The 15263-nt window shown below is 43.1% G+C and overlaps 2 protein-coding genes across 2 annotated transcripts in view; one reads left to right on the forward strand and one right to left on the reverse strand.

Annotated features, from left to right (window-relative positions):
• The window catches only part of SMCHD1 (structural maintenance of chromosomes flexible hinge domain containing 1), a 104560-nt gene extending 99428 nt beyond the window's left edge, over positions 1 to 5132 (reverse strand). Inside the window, exon 1 of the mRNA XM_063299150.1 lies at positions 4953 to 5132. Within this exon, the coding sequence (XP_063155220.1) occupies positions 4953 to 5096 (144 nt within the window). The 5' untranslated portion in view covers positions 5097 to 5132. The remainder of the gene's footprint in view (positions 1 to 4952) is intronic.
• The window catches only part of LPIN2 (lipin 2), a 573775-nt gene that overhangs the window by 195355 nt on the left and 363157 nt on the right, over positions 1 to 15263 (forward strand). The gene's annotated exons all lie outside the window — the stretch shown is intronic.

The following is a 15263-nucleotide window of genomic DNA, read 5'->3' on the forward strand; positions in this document are numbered from 1 at the left end:
CGGGCTGGGGGGAGGGCTTTTTGCAGCCACATGTAGACGTGCAAACCCGTTCTACAGCCTTACAAAGGTGTGAGGCCATTCTATAGCTACCAGGGGCCTCACTGGTGAAAGGAGCAAAGGATGATGGTGGGAGGAGGAGGACAGCTATCTGTGGGTTGAGCGGCAGAGTATGGAGTCCTGACTGGCCTGGAGTTTGTCTTGGGTACTGGGGCCAAAGTGGGCAGGGTCAGCCCTGCAAGGTAGAGTAGACTAGGAAACCAATACCATTTAAGTCAGTGCTACTTTTATCGTCAAGTTATAGTAACAGAATCTTGCAAGTCTGAATGCATTTTCCCTTCCGTTCCTCTCTTTATCTCCATGTGAACTAGGGAGGAGCTTGCCTGAGACATTTCCTCATGTTACAGGTAGCCCTCACTTAGCAACCAGTGGCTACCCCACAAAGAACGGGGCTGGATGTGCATCATCATCAGAGGGAGGAAGAAGACAGTGAAGGTCAGCTGGGGGTGGCAAGGGTGGCGGAGTGCAAGATGATGGGGGTACAGGGCAGAGCGCAGAACAGCAGGGGCAGTGGAGCAGCTGGGGCAGCGGAGGGCTTGGTGATGGGTGGCAGAGTGCAGAGTGGCAGGGCTGGCATAGTGCAGGGTGGCCAAAAGGTGAGAGATAGGGGCGAGATAGGGTGAGGAGAACTGAAGTGGAGGCAAGCCCAGCAGGGCACGAGAAATGTGAGGTCCTGGCCTAATGATGGCATGGTCCTGGCCTAACAACTGCAACTGGGACTACCAAAACTGTTGTTGCTAAGCAGTGTGGTCACATGATTTTTCACATAATGACCACATCACTTAGGGATGGAGATTTCGGTCCCAGTTAGGGTTGTTAAGAGAGGACTACCTGTATCTTCTTGGCCTGAGCTCAGGCCCTCTTTATCTGATTATTGCCTTGGTAGCAACTGTTCCTCCTGTCCTTCAAGGCCATTCCCTGTTCCCTCTACAGGCAGAGACCAGTAGACCAGAGTCCTGCCAGGCACTGTACCTAGAGCAGCCAGAGCTGTGGTGAACCACCAAGGCCATGCCCTGGGCTGGAGAGCCTCTGCAGAGGTTGGTGAAGGATAGAGGATGCTGCAGGTGTGGCTGGACCCAGCATGGTCCCTAGTCAGTTGGATGTGGCAGGGCTATCAGTGAAGAGAACAGTGGAGCTGTGGGCTGTAGCACTGTGGGGAGCTAGTGAGGCCAACACACTGGGACCTGAGGCCAAGGAGGCAAGCCTGCCTCTGAGAAGACTGGTGGCTAAACAAGGCCTAGTACTGTGGGGGACTCAGCACTATACCTGCCTTTGTCCCCTGGACCTTTGATTGAGCTGGTTAGGTCTGACATCCCCTGGGGTGCTATTAGCCCAAGACTAGGGCACTGGGGGTAGCCCCTGGACCAGATACAATGTGGAGTTGAGATGCTATTGGAACACCTGGCTGGAGAGACTGGACAAAGAGATGCTGCCAAGGGAATGGTCAGATAAGAGACAGCATAGGCCAAGGCTGGATACTGGGCTGGGCAAGAAGCTCAGAAGAGACACTTCCTAGTTTCTCGGACTGTAAAGGAAACGGAGGGAGAAATGTATTTTCAGACATCCAAGATTCTGTCAATGTAACTTTACAATGAAGTAGAATTAGCTCATCTGGTCGTGTTTCCTATCTGGTCTGGCCCGCAAGGCCGACAGGTTCCCTGATAGGACCTGGTGCTTCACAGCTACAGATCACCAGGAACACAGCAGCGGAGGGAAGTGGTGACCTTGGGTAGAACCAGGCAGAATGCGGTTGTGGTGGGAGGGGTTGGTTGTGGTTGTTTGGTTTGAATGAGTCTGTTATTATGTTGGGAAAACTATCAATGGTTGGGCCGGGGACAATGGAACAGGAGATGGGGGAGGATGGGGTGAGAAGAATGGGTAGATAGCATTATTGGAACTATGATGGGCAGAGGTAGATATGGTGGGAATATGAGGTTGAGCCACATTTAGGAATGCTGGGTTAACAGAAGTAGGGGGTGCTAGGAGCACTGTTTGAAAGTGATCCTGTTATCTTGCTTTCAGTATTCAACTTCTGGACCAGTTCACCAGATCCTTGGTGGCCCTGTACTCCAGCTATTGCTGTTGAAAGCCAGACCAGTGTGTAATAAGACTGCCCTCATCCATGACTTAATTGTGGATGAGAGCATTATCCTGGTGTGTATCACCAAGACCTAGGTGGGCCTAGATGGGGGTGTTCCCCTCTTGGCAGTATGCCCATCTGGGTTTCAGCTTCTGTATCAACTAAGACCCTGGAGGAGAGATTGCATGGCTATTATCTGTGAGTCACTGAGGACTCTCAGAGACTCTGCTCTCCAGAAAACCAGATGTGAGCCCCTCTGGCTGAAGTGGCATGAGCAGCTGTTGGCGGTGTAGTCCCTGAGGTTGATAGTTCTCAGGGATTTTAACTTGCCTCCTGCAGACATTGGGTCTGGGGTAGCTCAGGAGTTCATAGCCTCTATGGCAATCATGGACCTGTCCCAAGTCATAGAGGTCCTGATGCACACTGGGGAGCACACATTAGACCTGTTTTTTGTCTTGAGGCAGTTCCAGTGTGATCTAGTGTTGGAAGATATTACATCAATCCATTGCTGTGGACAGATCACTTACTAGTTGTGCTCCAACTCACTGGTGTCACCCATCCCCATGGAGACAATGGGCCTGTTTGATTAGCCTGCCTCATGTCACTGATGGACTCTGTTGGGTTTTTGTTCCCCCCTGAGGATCTGGCAGGCAGTTTGGCCAAGGCCTTGGTTGCAGCCTGAAATAGGTGGGTATTCAAGGCCTTGGACCAGATTGCTCCTATACAACGTTTCTCTGTGTGCCAACCCTGGCTGTACCTTCATTTTCCAAGGGGCTCCAGGAAATGAAATGCCAGAAGTGACATCTGGAGTCCTGTTGACAAAAAAATGGGCCAACCTGAACACGAGTGACAGCCCATATTTGGCCTACATTGTGGCAATAAGGGCACTGAGACATCCCATTTCTCTGCCCTTAATGCATCTTCCGATAGCTGCCCTGCAGAAAAAGTTGCCTGGATTTGCTTGGAATTGGACTCTGACTGGGTAGGTGTAAATGATTTGCCTGGGATCCAGTCCTGTGATTTTATTCTGAGTGAGTTTGATTCTGTGGCTCTCAATTAAGCGGACAAGGACTTCTGTACTGTAAGTGCTACATGTAGGGCCCTCCTGGGTTGTTAAGGCAGCCTAGGAGGTGACAACTGGGTGCATCCATGCAATGGTATTGGCCTCAATGAAGAAGGAGGTAGTCTCCCTAGCCTTGAAGGAGATAGTGGTGTGCCCATTTCTCAAGAGGCCAGTGTTGGACCTCTCCATCCTGGATCGTTATTGTTCAGTCTCCAACCTTTCCTTTACCAGGAAGGTAGCTGAGAAGGTGAGAGCCAGTTTGGTGTAGCACTTAAGGTTTCAGGCTAGAAACTGAGAGACCATGCATTCTAGCCCCGCCTTAGGCACAAAGCCAGCTGGGTGACCCTGGGCTAGTCACTTCTCTCAGCCCTAGGAAGGAGGGAGCGGCAAACCACTTCCGAAATCTTGCCAAGAAAACTGCAGAAACTTGGCCAGGCAGTTGCCAGGAGTCAAGACTGACTTGAAGCCCCCACCCACCCAAATTTCTGCCAAAAGAAATGTTACAAAATACTGACTGAACAGATGCCCAAACTTTTGCACCAGTCATATTCACTGTTGTCTTATTCTGAATCTGTAAAAAAACTGCACATAAACAGGAACTACGTGTCCCAATTTGGAGAAATATTTCATGTTTAGCTTTGTACAATGTAGAGACTGCGTCTGCTTCTGTACATTTAGGAATTTACTGAAGCGTACAATATTACCATGGGTGAGAAAACTTTTGAATACATCTGTAACTTATACCATGATGGCTGGGCGAGGCTGTAACAGGGGTTTTTAATGACATTTGCATATCAACCTTTTTTTGGTATTATTTTTATCATTAAGGGTACGTTGTAAGGAACTGATTCTGTTATCATATGATGGAAAAAATATTACTTCTCAATACAGCAGATAATGATTCAAAAAACCAACTTAAGCAGGCTAATAACACACAGGAAGCATATTTCCAAACTATTTACTAAATTGTTTCTTAATCAGCTGACTATTGCCATACAGAAAAAAATATACGGAAGTGCTGGTTTTGTAGATAGTAAGAAGTTTCAACATGTTACTTGAAACATCTTCCATCTGCATCATCATTCATATAACCCAGGCACTCTAAACATCTAAAGTTCTCTCAAGTGGCATCTTCCACTTCAGCCTATCCAGAAGCCCATTTACATCTATCTTCCCTTCCTTTGGAACTGTGACCTGGTAAGCTTACTAATTCTGCAATTGGCAGAGGTCACGCAAATACACAGTAGAAACGATCTTCCATCAGCTAAACCTGAGAGACTCCCTTTCGCCTGATAACCTATCAAACACGGTAGGCTATTCTCGCCCTGTTTCAAGCAGTGGCTGGCGCGAATTAAGTGTGAAGCGTTCGCAACCATAGCTTCTCACTCCTTTTCAACAGTATGACAGCTGGGCTTAGGAATATGGTGGTGGCTGCTCCCTGCTAGGAGCCAGAGAGCTTCCGCCTCCCTCCACACTTTCTGCTACAGCTGGCTTGCTCTCGGTTACTCGTGCTGTCAGTTCGCGCCATTCCTATGGTCAAAAGATACTATCGCTTGCCCGTTGGCTGCCCTTTGCACGTGCCGCCAAAAGCTCCAATTCTCATTCCCGATGCACCACGTGACACGGCAGGTGGGCTCGAAAAAGGAGGTGCGGGGGGGGGGGACGATGGGGAGCGCGCCGGCAGGCAAGACCTAAAGCGCTGATCCGTTAACAACGACGCATTTGAATTTTCCTCCCGGTTCCTGCGAGTACCTGGCGGACGGCGTTCAGGAAGTCTCCATAGTTTGCCGCATGACATTGAACGACTTTTGCGGCTTCGTCTGACTGGTCCCGACGCCGGTCGTACACGGAGACACTTAGGAGTTTGCAGCCAGCGTTCTCCTCCGGCGCTGCCATCTTGAACCAGGGAGCTAAACGTCTAGGCGGAACGCGCTAAATTGTCTCGTCTTCGCACAGGAACATGGAGGAGGCACTGAAGAGAAAGAGGCGTAGCCTGCATAATATCGGAAGGTGGGGACGAGGGAGTAGCGAATGAGGGGAGGGGAATCCGATCTCCTGCAGCCCAAACGAGAGAAGACAAGGAAAAGGAGAGGCGGAGGGACGAGGAGGGCGACGCCGCAAACCAACAAACGAAAGCGGTGGCGGAGCTTCGATCCTTTAGCAGACAAACCAAGAAACGAAAGCGGTGGCGAAGCTTCGATCCTTTAGCAGACAAACCAAGAAACGAAAGCGGTGGCGGAGCTTCGATCCTTTAGCAGACAAACCAAGAAACGAAAGCGGTGGCGGCGCTTCGATCCTTTAGCAGACAAACCAAGAAACGAAAGCGGTGGCGGTGTTACCTGGAATTTTAGGCTTCATTATTAGCTTTCTAATAAAGATGATATTAGCATTTTAGCGTGGCATCCATGCCTTCTTTTGAAGTTCAGAAAACCATGTTTTCCTTTTACCGAAAACCATTTCTTTCTTCTACGTGCAAAACCTAGCCTTTTAAGCAACTAAACAATAGGAAGTGGAGCAGCCTGCTGCCAAGGAGAAGAAGGACAAAATTATCTTTCTCCAGATGCCTTACTCGTTCAGTTTGAGTTGGGGAATAACTTTCCTTTTTTCAAGAGGACAATAAAAAATAAAATTTAAAACACAAGTATATTGAGACTATACCAAAAAAACCCCATAATAAATAGGTAAAGGTTTCCCTTGACGTAAAGTCCAGTCGAATCCGACTCTAGGGGGCGGTGCTCATCTCCGTTTCTAAGCCTTGGAGCCGGCGTTGTCATAGACACTTCCGGGTCATGTGGCCAGCATGACGACTCGGAACGCCGTTACCTTCCCGCCGAAGCGGTACCAATTCATCTACTCACATTTGCATGTTTTCGAACTGCTTGGTGAGCAGGAGCTGGGACGAGCAACGGGAGCTCACCCCGCCGCGCGGTTTCGAACCGCCGACCTTCCGATCGACAGCTCAGCGGTTTAACCCGCAGCGCCACCGCGTCCCATCATAATAAATAGGCTGACCATATTTCCTTGAGTCAAAATGGGGCATTGGGATGGCAAAATGGGGCAGGGCTGGATCGGCAGGCAGGAACGTCTCTGGTTTTCTCAGGCTGGGAGTCTTTGGATTCCTTCTTTTGTGAGAGGCAAGGCTGGGCTGGAGAGTCTAGAGAACGGTTGTCCCTGACAAGCCATTTTTTCTCTGGCTGTGCTTTTACGTTCTTTTCTTCTTGCCATTTCAAGGCAGGAGCCAATCAGCTCACCTTTTGATTGCTGCCTATCAGCTGATCCTGTTTTTTTCTTTTTAAGTTTCCTGCAGGTTTTCCCTTGCCATTTCTGCTGAGTTCCCCCTCCTTCCACTCAAAGTCAGACTGCATTCTGACAGGTTCGTGGGAGCTTTCAATTTTTTAAGGTTTTTAAGAAAATGGGACAAAATTGACATTTATATTAAAATGATGGGACGGTCTGGAAATATTAAAAAAAACAGGACTGTCCTGTTCAAAATGGGACATATGGTCAGCTTAATAAATAAGGGGAGGATTTCTATGACATATTTTTTCTGGAATCTTTATTTGAATTTATAAGTAAGTTAAAACATGTTTTAGAGTAATCTGGTGAGAATTAGGTGCTTTTTACTTTGCCTGAAAAGTCGTATTTTGACTTTTTTTAAAGGTGTTATGTCATATTTCTGCTTAATTTTGTAACAAACCTCATATTTTGGTCATTGGCAACCCTCCTGATAAGCCAGCAAGTTCAAGCCAGCAAAGAAAGTGAGAATTTGCCTTTTTTTTTCTTATTCACTCCCCAACTCAGGGAGGTGTGTGTGGGTATGTGTCTGTGTGTATGAGAGACAGAGAGGTGGGAACAAAGGCTTCTCCCCTGACCAGGCCTGAAAAAAAAGGGAGAATTTGCCTGTTTTGTTTTCTTATTTGCTCCCCAACTCGGGTGTGTGTGAGGGAAGGAGGGAAAGGGAAAGGCTTCTCCCCTGACCAGGCCTGAAAAAAAGGTAAGAATTTGCCTGCTTTTTCTTTCTCTTATTTGCTCCCCAACTCAGGGCACTCTCTCTCACTTTGTGTGTGTGTGTTGTGTACGAGAGGGAGAGCAACTTTTCTTAAAATAACTTCAGCAGGCAGAGGCTTCTCCCCTGACCAGGCATGAAAAAAAGAATTTGCCTTTTTTTTTTTCTTTTTCTCATTTGCTCCCCAACTCAGTGTGTGTGTGTTCGAGGTGATGGAGTCACGTGAGAGCTGCAATCTGATTTCAACATGCCTAAAAGTAGTTGTTCAGCGAGTGTGAAATTACGGCGTCTTGTTCAAGAATTTGGGGAGCAGATTTTCAGTAGCGTTGGTGATATTTTGTTTTGTGAATTGTGTGAGGTTAAGGTATCAGCCCAAAGACATTTTAATATTCAACAACATTGTGACTCTGTGAAACACAAGAGTTGTTTAGCAAGATTTACCTTCACTGAGAACAGGCAACATCTCCTTTTCAAGAGAGCTGCTTCTTCAACTGCAGGTTCATCAAATACCCAGTCAGAATTTTGTAAGGATCTCTGTACAATGATGGTTACTTCAAATATTTTCTTAAGGAAATTAGGTGGTGGTAGCCTCAGGCATTTTTTGGAGAAGAACACCGTTCACCCAATTCCAAATGAATCAACTGTAAGGAAAAATTACATCTTTGCCTGCTATGAAGATGTGCTAGAAAAGATAAGCTCTGCTGTTGACAACAATAAGATATGGGTTTCAATAGATGAAGCATGTGATGTAAACGGAAGATATGTAGCCAGTGTTATTATTGGCACTCTGAAATGTGACAAGCCTGGTGAAGTATTTCTTCTAATGTGTGAAACTCTACAAAAAGTAAGCAATTCCACTATTACTATGCTCTTTGACGATTCTATGAAACTACTCTGGCTGGATGGTGTAAAAAGGGGAAATATCCTTCTCTTTGTAACAGATGCCGCTCCATACATGAGTAAAGCAGCCAAGGGACTTAAACTTCTTTATCCAAATATGATCCATATCACATGCCTTGCACATGGTTTACACAGAGTGGCCAAAGAGATTCAAAGCAACTATCCTGATGTAGATAAGATAATTTCAAACAGGAAAAAAATGTTCATTAAAGCTCCACTTTGAGTGCAAAAGTTCAAAGAAATTGCTCCTACTTTGGCTCTCCCTCCCCAACCTGTCATGACACGTTGGAGGACTTGGCCGGCTGCGGCTATGTATTATTTCACAAATTATGCTTCCTTGCAGCAGATAGTTAAAGAATTTGACTGTTGTGAATCTTCCTCCATCAAGATTGTGCAAGATTCCTTTTCTGAAACCATGGCTGGAAACTTAGCATATATAGGATCTAACTTCAGTGGATTATCAAGAGCAATCACCTGCCTTGAAACTGTAGGAATGGAACTTAGTGATGCACTGAACATTGTAAAACAAACTGACCGTGATTTAAAGCAAGCAGAGAGGAAAGTGGCTGAAAAAATTAGTGATAAACTGCAAAGAGTGCTGCAATCTAATCTGGGTTATTCAACACTTCGCAAAATAAGTAATGTTCTAAATGGACTCGAAGCAAAATTTGAGGACTTCGAGCCAGAATTTCCTCCAAATGAGTTTGCTTTTTTCAAATGTGTTCCTATAACCTCTTGTGATGTCTGACGGAGTTTCTCCAGATACAAGAACATACTGGTGGACAACAGAAGGAGTTTTGAGTTTGATACCCTCAAGATGCCTGTGGTCATCCAATGCAATACTGCTGTTAATGAAAACTAATCCAGGGATGACCATTTTACTCTCAAAAAGTTCATTTGATTCCTTCAGTACTAGCACTTCTGCATTGGAAGTGAAGAAGAATAAACCTTTTAATATGTGTGTGTGTGTGTAAGCACAGATTTTTAAAAATTGGGTGCTAATTTCAGAAAAATTGTAAAGTCATATTTTTGCTTTAAAAGTAATATTTTTGATTTAATTTGTCATATTTAAATGGTTTTAAGGTCATAAATGCTTATATATTTCTAACATTTTTAGGTCATAGAAATCCTTGCCCTAATAATAAATTAGTGTCTGTCTATACATTTAACATATTGTACATTTTGAGTTTTTTTAGTTGGTTTTTTTTCTCTCATTTTTCTGCTTTCTGTTATTTTTAAAGCTTAAGGATCATTTCATTTAATTTTGTTATTTTAATGTCTTAGTATTTTGTTTATATTTTGTATTCTTCTGAAGGATTATTCAATTTATCAATAAAATATAATGACATTTTTAAAACGTCAAAACCTCAGTGAACATCTGATTTATGTAATGAATCAATAGCACTAACAGATACCATAATACCAGGGAAAGCATATACACTTTCCATTTAAACAAAGATATAGCAGTAACTAGACAACTTGTGACCCATTGGGTCATTGTTTCAGAGATATTTCCTTACCAGATAACTCAATGCCTTCAACAATGGCAGAACTTCTAATGTACTGCCTTCACTGGAAAAGTTCTTAAAAATTCAGGGAGATTTTCAGATATGTATCTGCCTTGAAAATAGTCCATGTCATTCACATTGAACTTTACAGCATAGTCAAACATCAGGGTTTGACCACAGGATATGTTTTATGATATTCTATACTATGTCATAAAACGATTTATGATAATTTTAATGTCATAAAATGTTTTATAAAATTTGCCGAATTTCTATTCCACAGGAGTCATGGGTCCCGGATTTTGGATGCATTCTGTAAGTTAGCCCATTTGAGATATCTTGGTTCAAAAATTGTTGCCCTATGATGCACTGGTTCACCCAGTTAAAGGTTACGAAGTACAGACACAAGAGTTTTTGTAGTATATAAATAGACAGATGCCTGCTAGGTGAATTGAAATAGGCATTGTTCCATAGCTACATCTTACGGGGATAGAAAAGACTTTCATACTCTTTGGCACATTCAGCCAAATTATGATCAACTCACTGTTACTTTATCAGTTATTGTAGATCAGCAATATTTAATAGGCTTATAGAATGTAAGAATGTAAGAGTTGGAAGCTACATTGGGCATCATTTAGTTCAAACCCCTGTCCAATGTAGGACTTCACAACTACAGTGTCCCTGACAGATGGCCATCCAGGCTCTGTTTAAATACCTTCCCTGCAGGAGAGTCCGCCACTTTCAAGGCACTCTGTTCCATTGTTCAATAGCTTGCATTGGTAGACTTTTTTTTTTCTGATGTAAAGCTGAAATCTCTGTCCTTGATTATTTCATGCCCTGTCTTTTGAAACAATTCTGCCTCATCATCTACATGACAACCGTTTAGATGCATTATAAGAACAATTATATTTCCTTGCAATTTTCTGTAGGCTAAATATACAGGATGCTTTCAATATCTCCTCATAAGCTTTTCCTTTTAGGCCCCTTATCATCTCAGTTGTTCCTTTGGACTCCTTTGGACCAGTCTTATACTTAATTTTGTCTGTGTCTTAAAACACAGTGCCCAGAACTGGATGCAGTTTTTTAGGAGTGGTCTTATCAATGCAGACCACTCTGCATAGGAACAATGATTCTTCATTATTTTAACATTGTTATTTCCATTAATGCAGCCTAGGATTGTATTGCTTTTTTGGTTGTTGTTTATTAGTTTGCCTTTGCAACTGCATCATACTATTGGCTTATGCTCAGCCTGTGATCCACCAAGACACCTACTGTAGGTTTTTTCTCATGTATTACTGTCCAGCATGGTCTCCCACGTCTATATGATTTTTTTTTCTACCCAAATGTAAGATTTTTTCATTTGTCCCTCTTGAAATTCATCTTGATTGTTTCTGACCATTGTTCTAGCCTATCAAGATTCCCCTGAATCTGGATATTGTCCTCCAAAATATTTACTATTGTTCTATCGTACTATTGTCTGGATATTGTCCTCCAAAATATTTGCTATTCCCCCTATCTTTGTGTTATTAACATTAACAGCATAAATCTCATTGTTTTCAGGTTGCTTATGTTCTATCCTAGAAGCTTCTCAGTATCAACGTCTAACTGACTGGTCTGTAATTCCCTGGATCCTCCCTCCCCTTTTTAAAATAGGAACATTGCCCCCCTCTAGTCATTTTCACCCTTTCTCCAGAATTCTTTAGCGGTAAGAGATAAAGGCTGGCCTGAACATTAGCTTGTTTCTTCAGTACCTTAGAATACAATTCATCTGATCATGAAAATTTAAACTCATTCTGGTAAAGAAATATGCCCAGATTATTTATTTATTTTATTTTCTATCCCGCTTTTATTTTTATAAATAACTCAAGGTGGCAAACATACCTAATAGTCCTTCCTCCTCCTATTTTCCCCACAACAACAGCCGTGTGAGGTGAGTTGGGTTGAGAGAGAGCGACTGGCCCAAGGTCACCCAGCTGGCTTTCATGCCTAAGGCGGGACTAGAACTCTTGGTTTCTAGCCCAGCACCTTAACCACTAGTCCAAACTGGCTCTTATTTTTATTTTTATTTTTATTTTCATTTTCATTTTCATTTTCATTCTTATTTTATTTTTATGATGGATTATGTTTCCATTGGTGCAAGTTTTGATCCTGCCTCTTCATTCTGCTCTTCACAATTTCTTGGTGGAATCTATAGATTTTGTTAGAGAAGTCAACCAGAATAGGAGTTGAATAGCTCAACTTTGCTACCTGCTAGCATAGTGCTAGTTGACCAACTGGTACATTCTTTTCCCTTTATTTTGAACGTAACTACAGAATCACTTTCTATTATCCCTAGAATCCTTTGCAAACACTAATTCTGAGCTTTTGTTTGCCTGACAACTTTACATTTCCAGGCTATCTGTCTGCACTCTTCCTTTGTGGCTTAGTCCTCTTTCTATTTCCTGTATGTGTCCTTTTTCGTTTTCAGATATTCTTAAGGCTTTTGTATCATGAGTGTGGGTCAGTGCACTGCATATACATCCTACCGGGTGGGAAGTGGGCAACAGCAGGATATTGGCTTGTGAGATAGTCTCTAGATTAGAGATACTGTACTTGTATGTGTAGAGTGCATGCTTGGGGTAAAACTGAGCTTTGATTGTGTTGGAAGCACACTGGTTAAAAATATGCCAAAACAGATTGATAGTGACTTCACCATTATTAGGGAATGCTACATATTGGTAAGTGGATATTTTGACTGATTATGTACCATCAGGTTGGTGTTGACTCATACTTAAGTATGTAGATGATGTCATGTTGTTAGTTGAGAACCCTAGTTATTTGCAGCAAATGTTAGATTATATGATTGTATGACATAGTGAAGAGGATGGATTTGAAAAATAATTTATTAAAGATCAAAGTAGTTGTGTGACAAAGTAGTGGGACGCGGTGGCGCTGCGGGTTAAACCGCTGAGCTGTCGATCGGAAGGTCGGCGGTTCGAAACCGCGCGGCGGGGTGAGCTCCCGTTGTTAATCCCAGCTCCTGCTCACCTAGCAGTTCGAAAACATGCAAATGTGAGTAGATCAATAGGTACCGCTTCGGCGGGAAGGTAACGGCGTTCCAAGTCGTCATGCTGGCCACATGACCCGGAAGTGTCTATGACAACGCCGGCTCCAAGGCTTAGAAACGGAGATGAGCACCGCCCCCTAGAGTCGGATTCGACTGGACTTTACGTCAAGGGAAACCTTTACCTTTACCTTAGTTGTGTGACAAGGAAATGGAGTGAATAATGGCAAATTATACATAAATGGCAAAAAAAATAGAGCAAGTAACAAATGTGTATATCTTGGCAGAAGGTTTTAAAAGTTGGAACAATTGAGAAATTTTAAGACGTGAATGTTGATAGCAGTAGTGACTAGTATGTGGTCTGCTGTGAGGAATCAGTGTTTGTCAAAATAAATAACATGGTTATCTATAACCCATCCCACCCAGGCATGCAGAGAGGGCATGCTACAGATCCCATCTGCTAAAGAGTTCCATCTGGCAGGGTTGCGGAAGTGCACCTTCTCTACAATAGCACCTGCCCTTTGGAACGTTCTCTCCCCGGAGTTAAGGCAGGACCCCTCGCTCCTGGACTTCCATAAAAAATTAAAAGCCTGGCTCTGTCAACATGCCTGGGGTGGGAAAGAGAATAGTTCCTCTTGGAGATGGTTAGCTCCATAGAATTGCCCTGTTTTGCTTGCGGACAGAGAGAATACCTTAGCCATCTGGATTTTATTATATTTTAACGTATCTCTATTTTATTGTTATTGATATTATTGTATATTATTGATATTATATTATGACCAAATGTTTTTATTGTGAACTGCCCAGAGTCCCTCCTTGTGGGGGAGATGGGTGGTGTTAAAATTGATAAATAAATGAAGTATTCTTTTGTCTACTTTGTTATTTGCAAATAAGAGTCAAATATATCAGGAAAAACATAAAAGTTGAATGCAGTGGGATTGGGATATTTAAGAAATGTGTGGTAAAAGAAAAATAGGTGCCGAATGAATATGAAAAAATGAATGAATGCTGAATGAATATGAAATGAATATTCATTCGTATGAATGAGTGATCAGTATTAAAGAATTATGTTGAGGTGGTTTGGTTTTACAGAGAGAGTGAATGAGAGTCAAATTACAAAACAGTTATATGCAGGAAGAGTAAAAGGGTCAAGAGGAAGAGGTGGACAGAAAGTCGTGGTTCAGTAGAGATGTTAAGATATTCCAAAAGACAGCTGAGAAATATAAAGAACAAAATGGAGTGTATGAAGTGGTTTATACACATAGTGGAAGCAAGTTTAATTTGCAAGCATAGGAAGGTTTGGAGAGGTATGGTTTGGTGTAAACTAGATTTAGCTATGCCACCACAGCCTCCTTCTCCTATTTTTTTTTTCCTTATCTCATGTCTTTACATTATTTGCCTTACTATTTTTAAAAATCATTTTCTGCTTTCACATGTTACTTACCTTGAAAAGGAACAGCGCAATACATATATATGTATGAGTATATATACATATTTTATTTATTTATTTATTTATTTAAGTTTTATCCCACCTTTATTCTTTTGATAAATAACTCAAGGCGGTGAACATACCTAATACTCCTTCCTCCTCCTATTTTCCCCACAACAACAACCCTGTGAAGTGAGTTGGGTTGAAAGAGTGACTGGCCCATGGTCACCCAGCCGGCTTTCATGCCTAAGGTGGGACTAGAACTCTCAGTCTCCTGATTTCTAGCCCAGCAGCTTAACCACTAGACCAAACTGGCTCTCTATCCTCATATCCTATAAGGTCCAACAGGGTTGGCATGCGCCCGGTTCAATCAATTAAACAGTGTCACCTCATGGGACCAAGGAAGTCTAACTTCTCTGTTGCAGAACCTGCCCTATGGGACAGCCTGCTCTCCAAAATTTAGTTGGCCCAACCCTGCCAGCCTTTAAGAAGGTCCTGAAGACCTGACCCAAGTATTGGCCCAGGATGGTATATGAGCTTGCTGTAAGTATGAGAGCTGTGTATCTGGCCCCTGGCACAGTATATTTTACTTCACTGAGTTTTATTATTTCATAATTTTTCCTTTATAGTTGTAAATTTTAACTTTTATTAGCCATTCAGGTTGGCCTGGTGAATGGGTAGCTGTATAAATTTAACAAACAAACAAACAAACAAACAAATACCTGCTGTTTAAGAACATACCCAGTGTCCTGGTGGAGCAGACCCCTGCCCCATCTAGTCCAGCACTCTGTTCTCATAGTGGCCAACCAACTGCACAAGGAAGCCTACTAGTCTCCCAGCAGATGGCCTTCAGAGGCAGTCATGTTACCATCAAAGCTAATAGCCATTGATCCCCATGACTTCCATGAATTGGTCCAACCCTTTTTGAAGCCAGCCAAGCTGGTAGCTAGCACATCTTGTGGTAGCAAATTCCGAAGTTTAATTCCATGTTAATTTTTTTCCCATTTGTCCTGATTCTTCCAGTAGTCAATTTCACTGGGTAACCTGTGGTTCTAGTATTTTGGGAAAGGGAAAGTAGCCTCTCCTTGTCCACTTTATCCACACTATGCATAAGTCTGTACACCTCAACCATGTCCCCTCGTTCACCTCCTTTCTAGACAAAAAAGCCCCAAGTATCACC

This window comes from Candoia aspera, chromosome 3 (assembly GCF_035149785.1).
Source record: "Candoia aspera isolate rCanAsp1 chromosome 3, rCanAsp1.hap2, whole genome shotgun sequence".
Taxonomy (NCBI): domain Eukaryota; kingdom Metazoa; phylum Chordata; class Lepidosauria; order Squamata; family Boidae; genus Candoia; species Candoia aspera.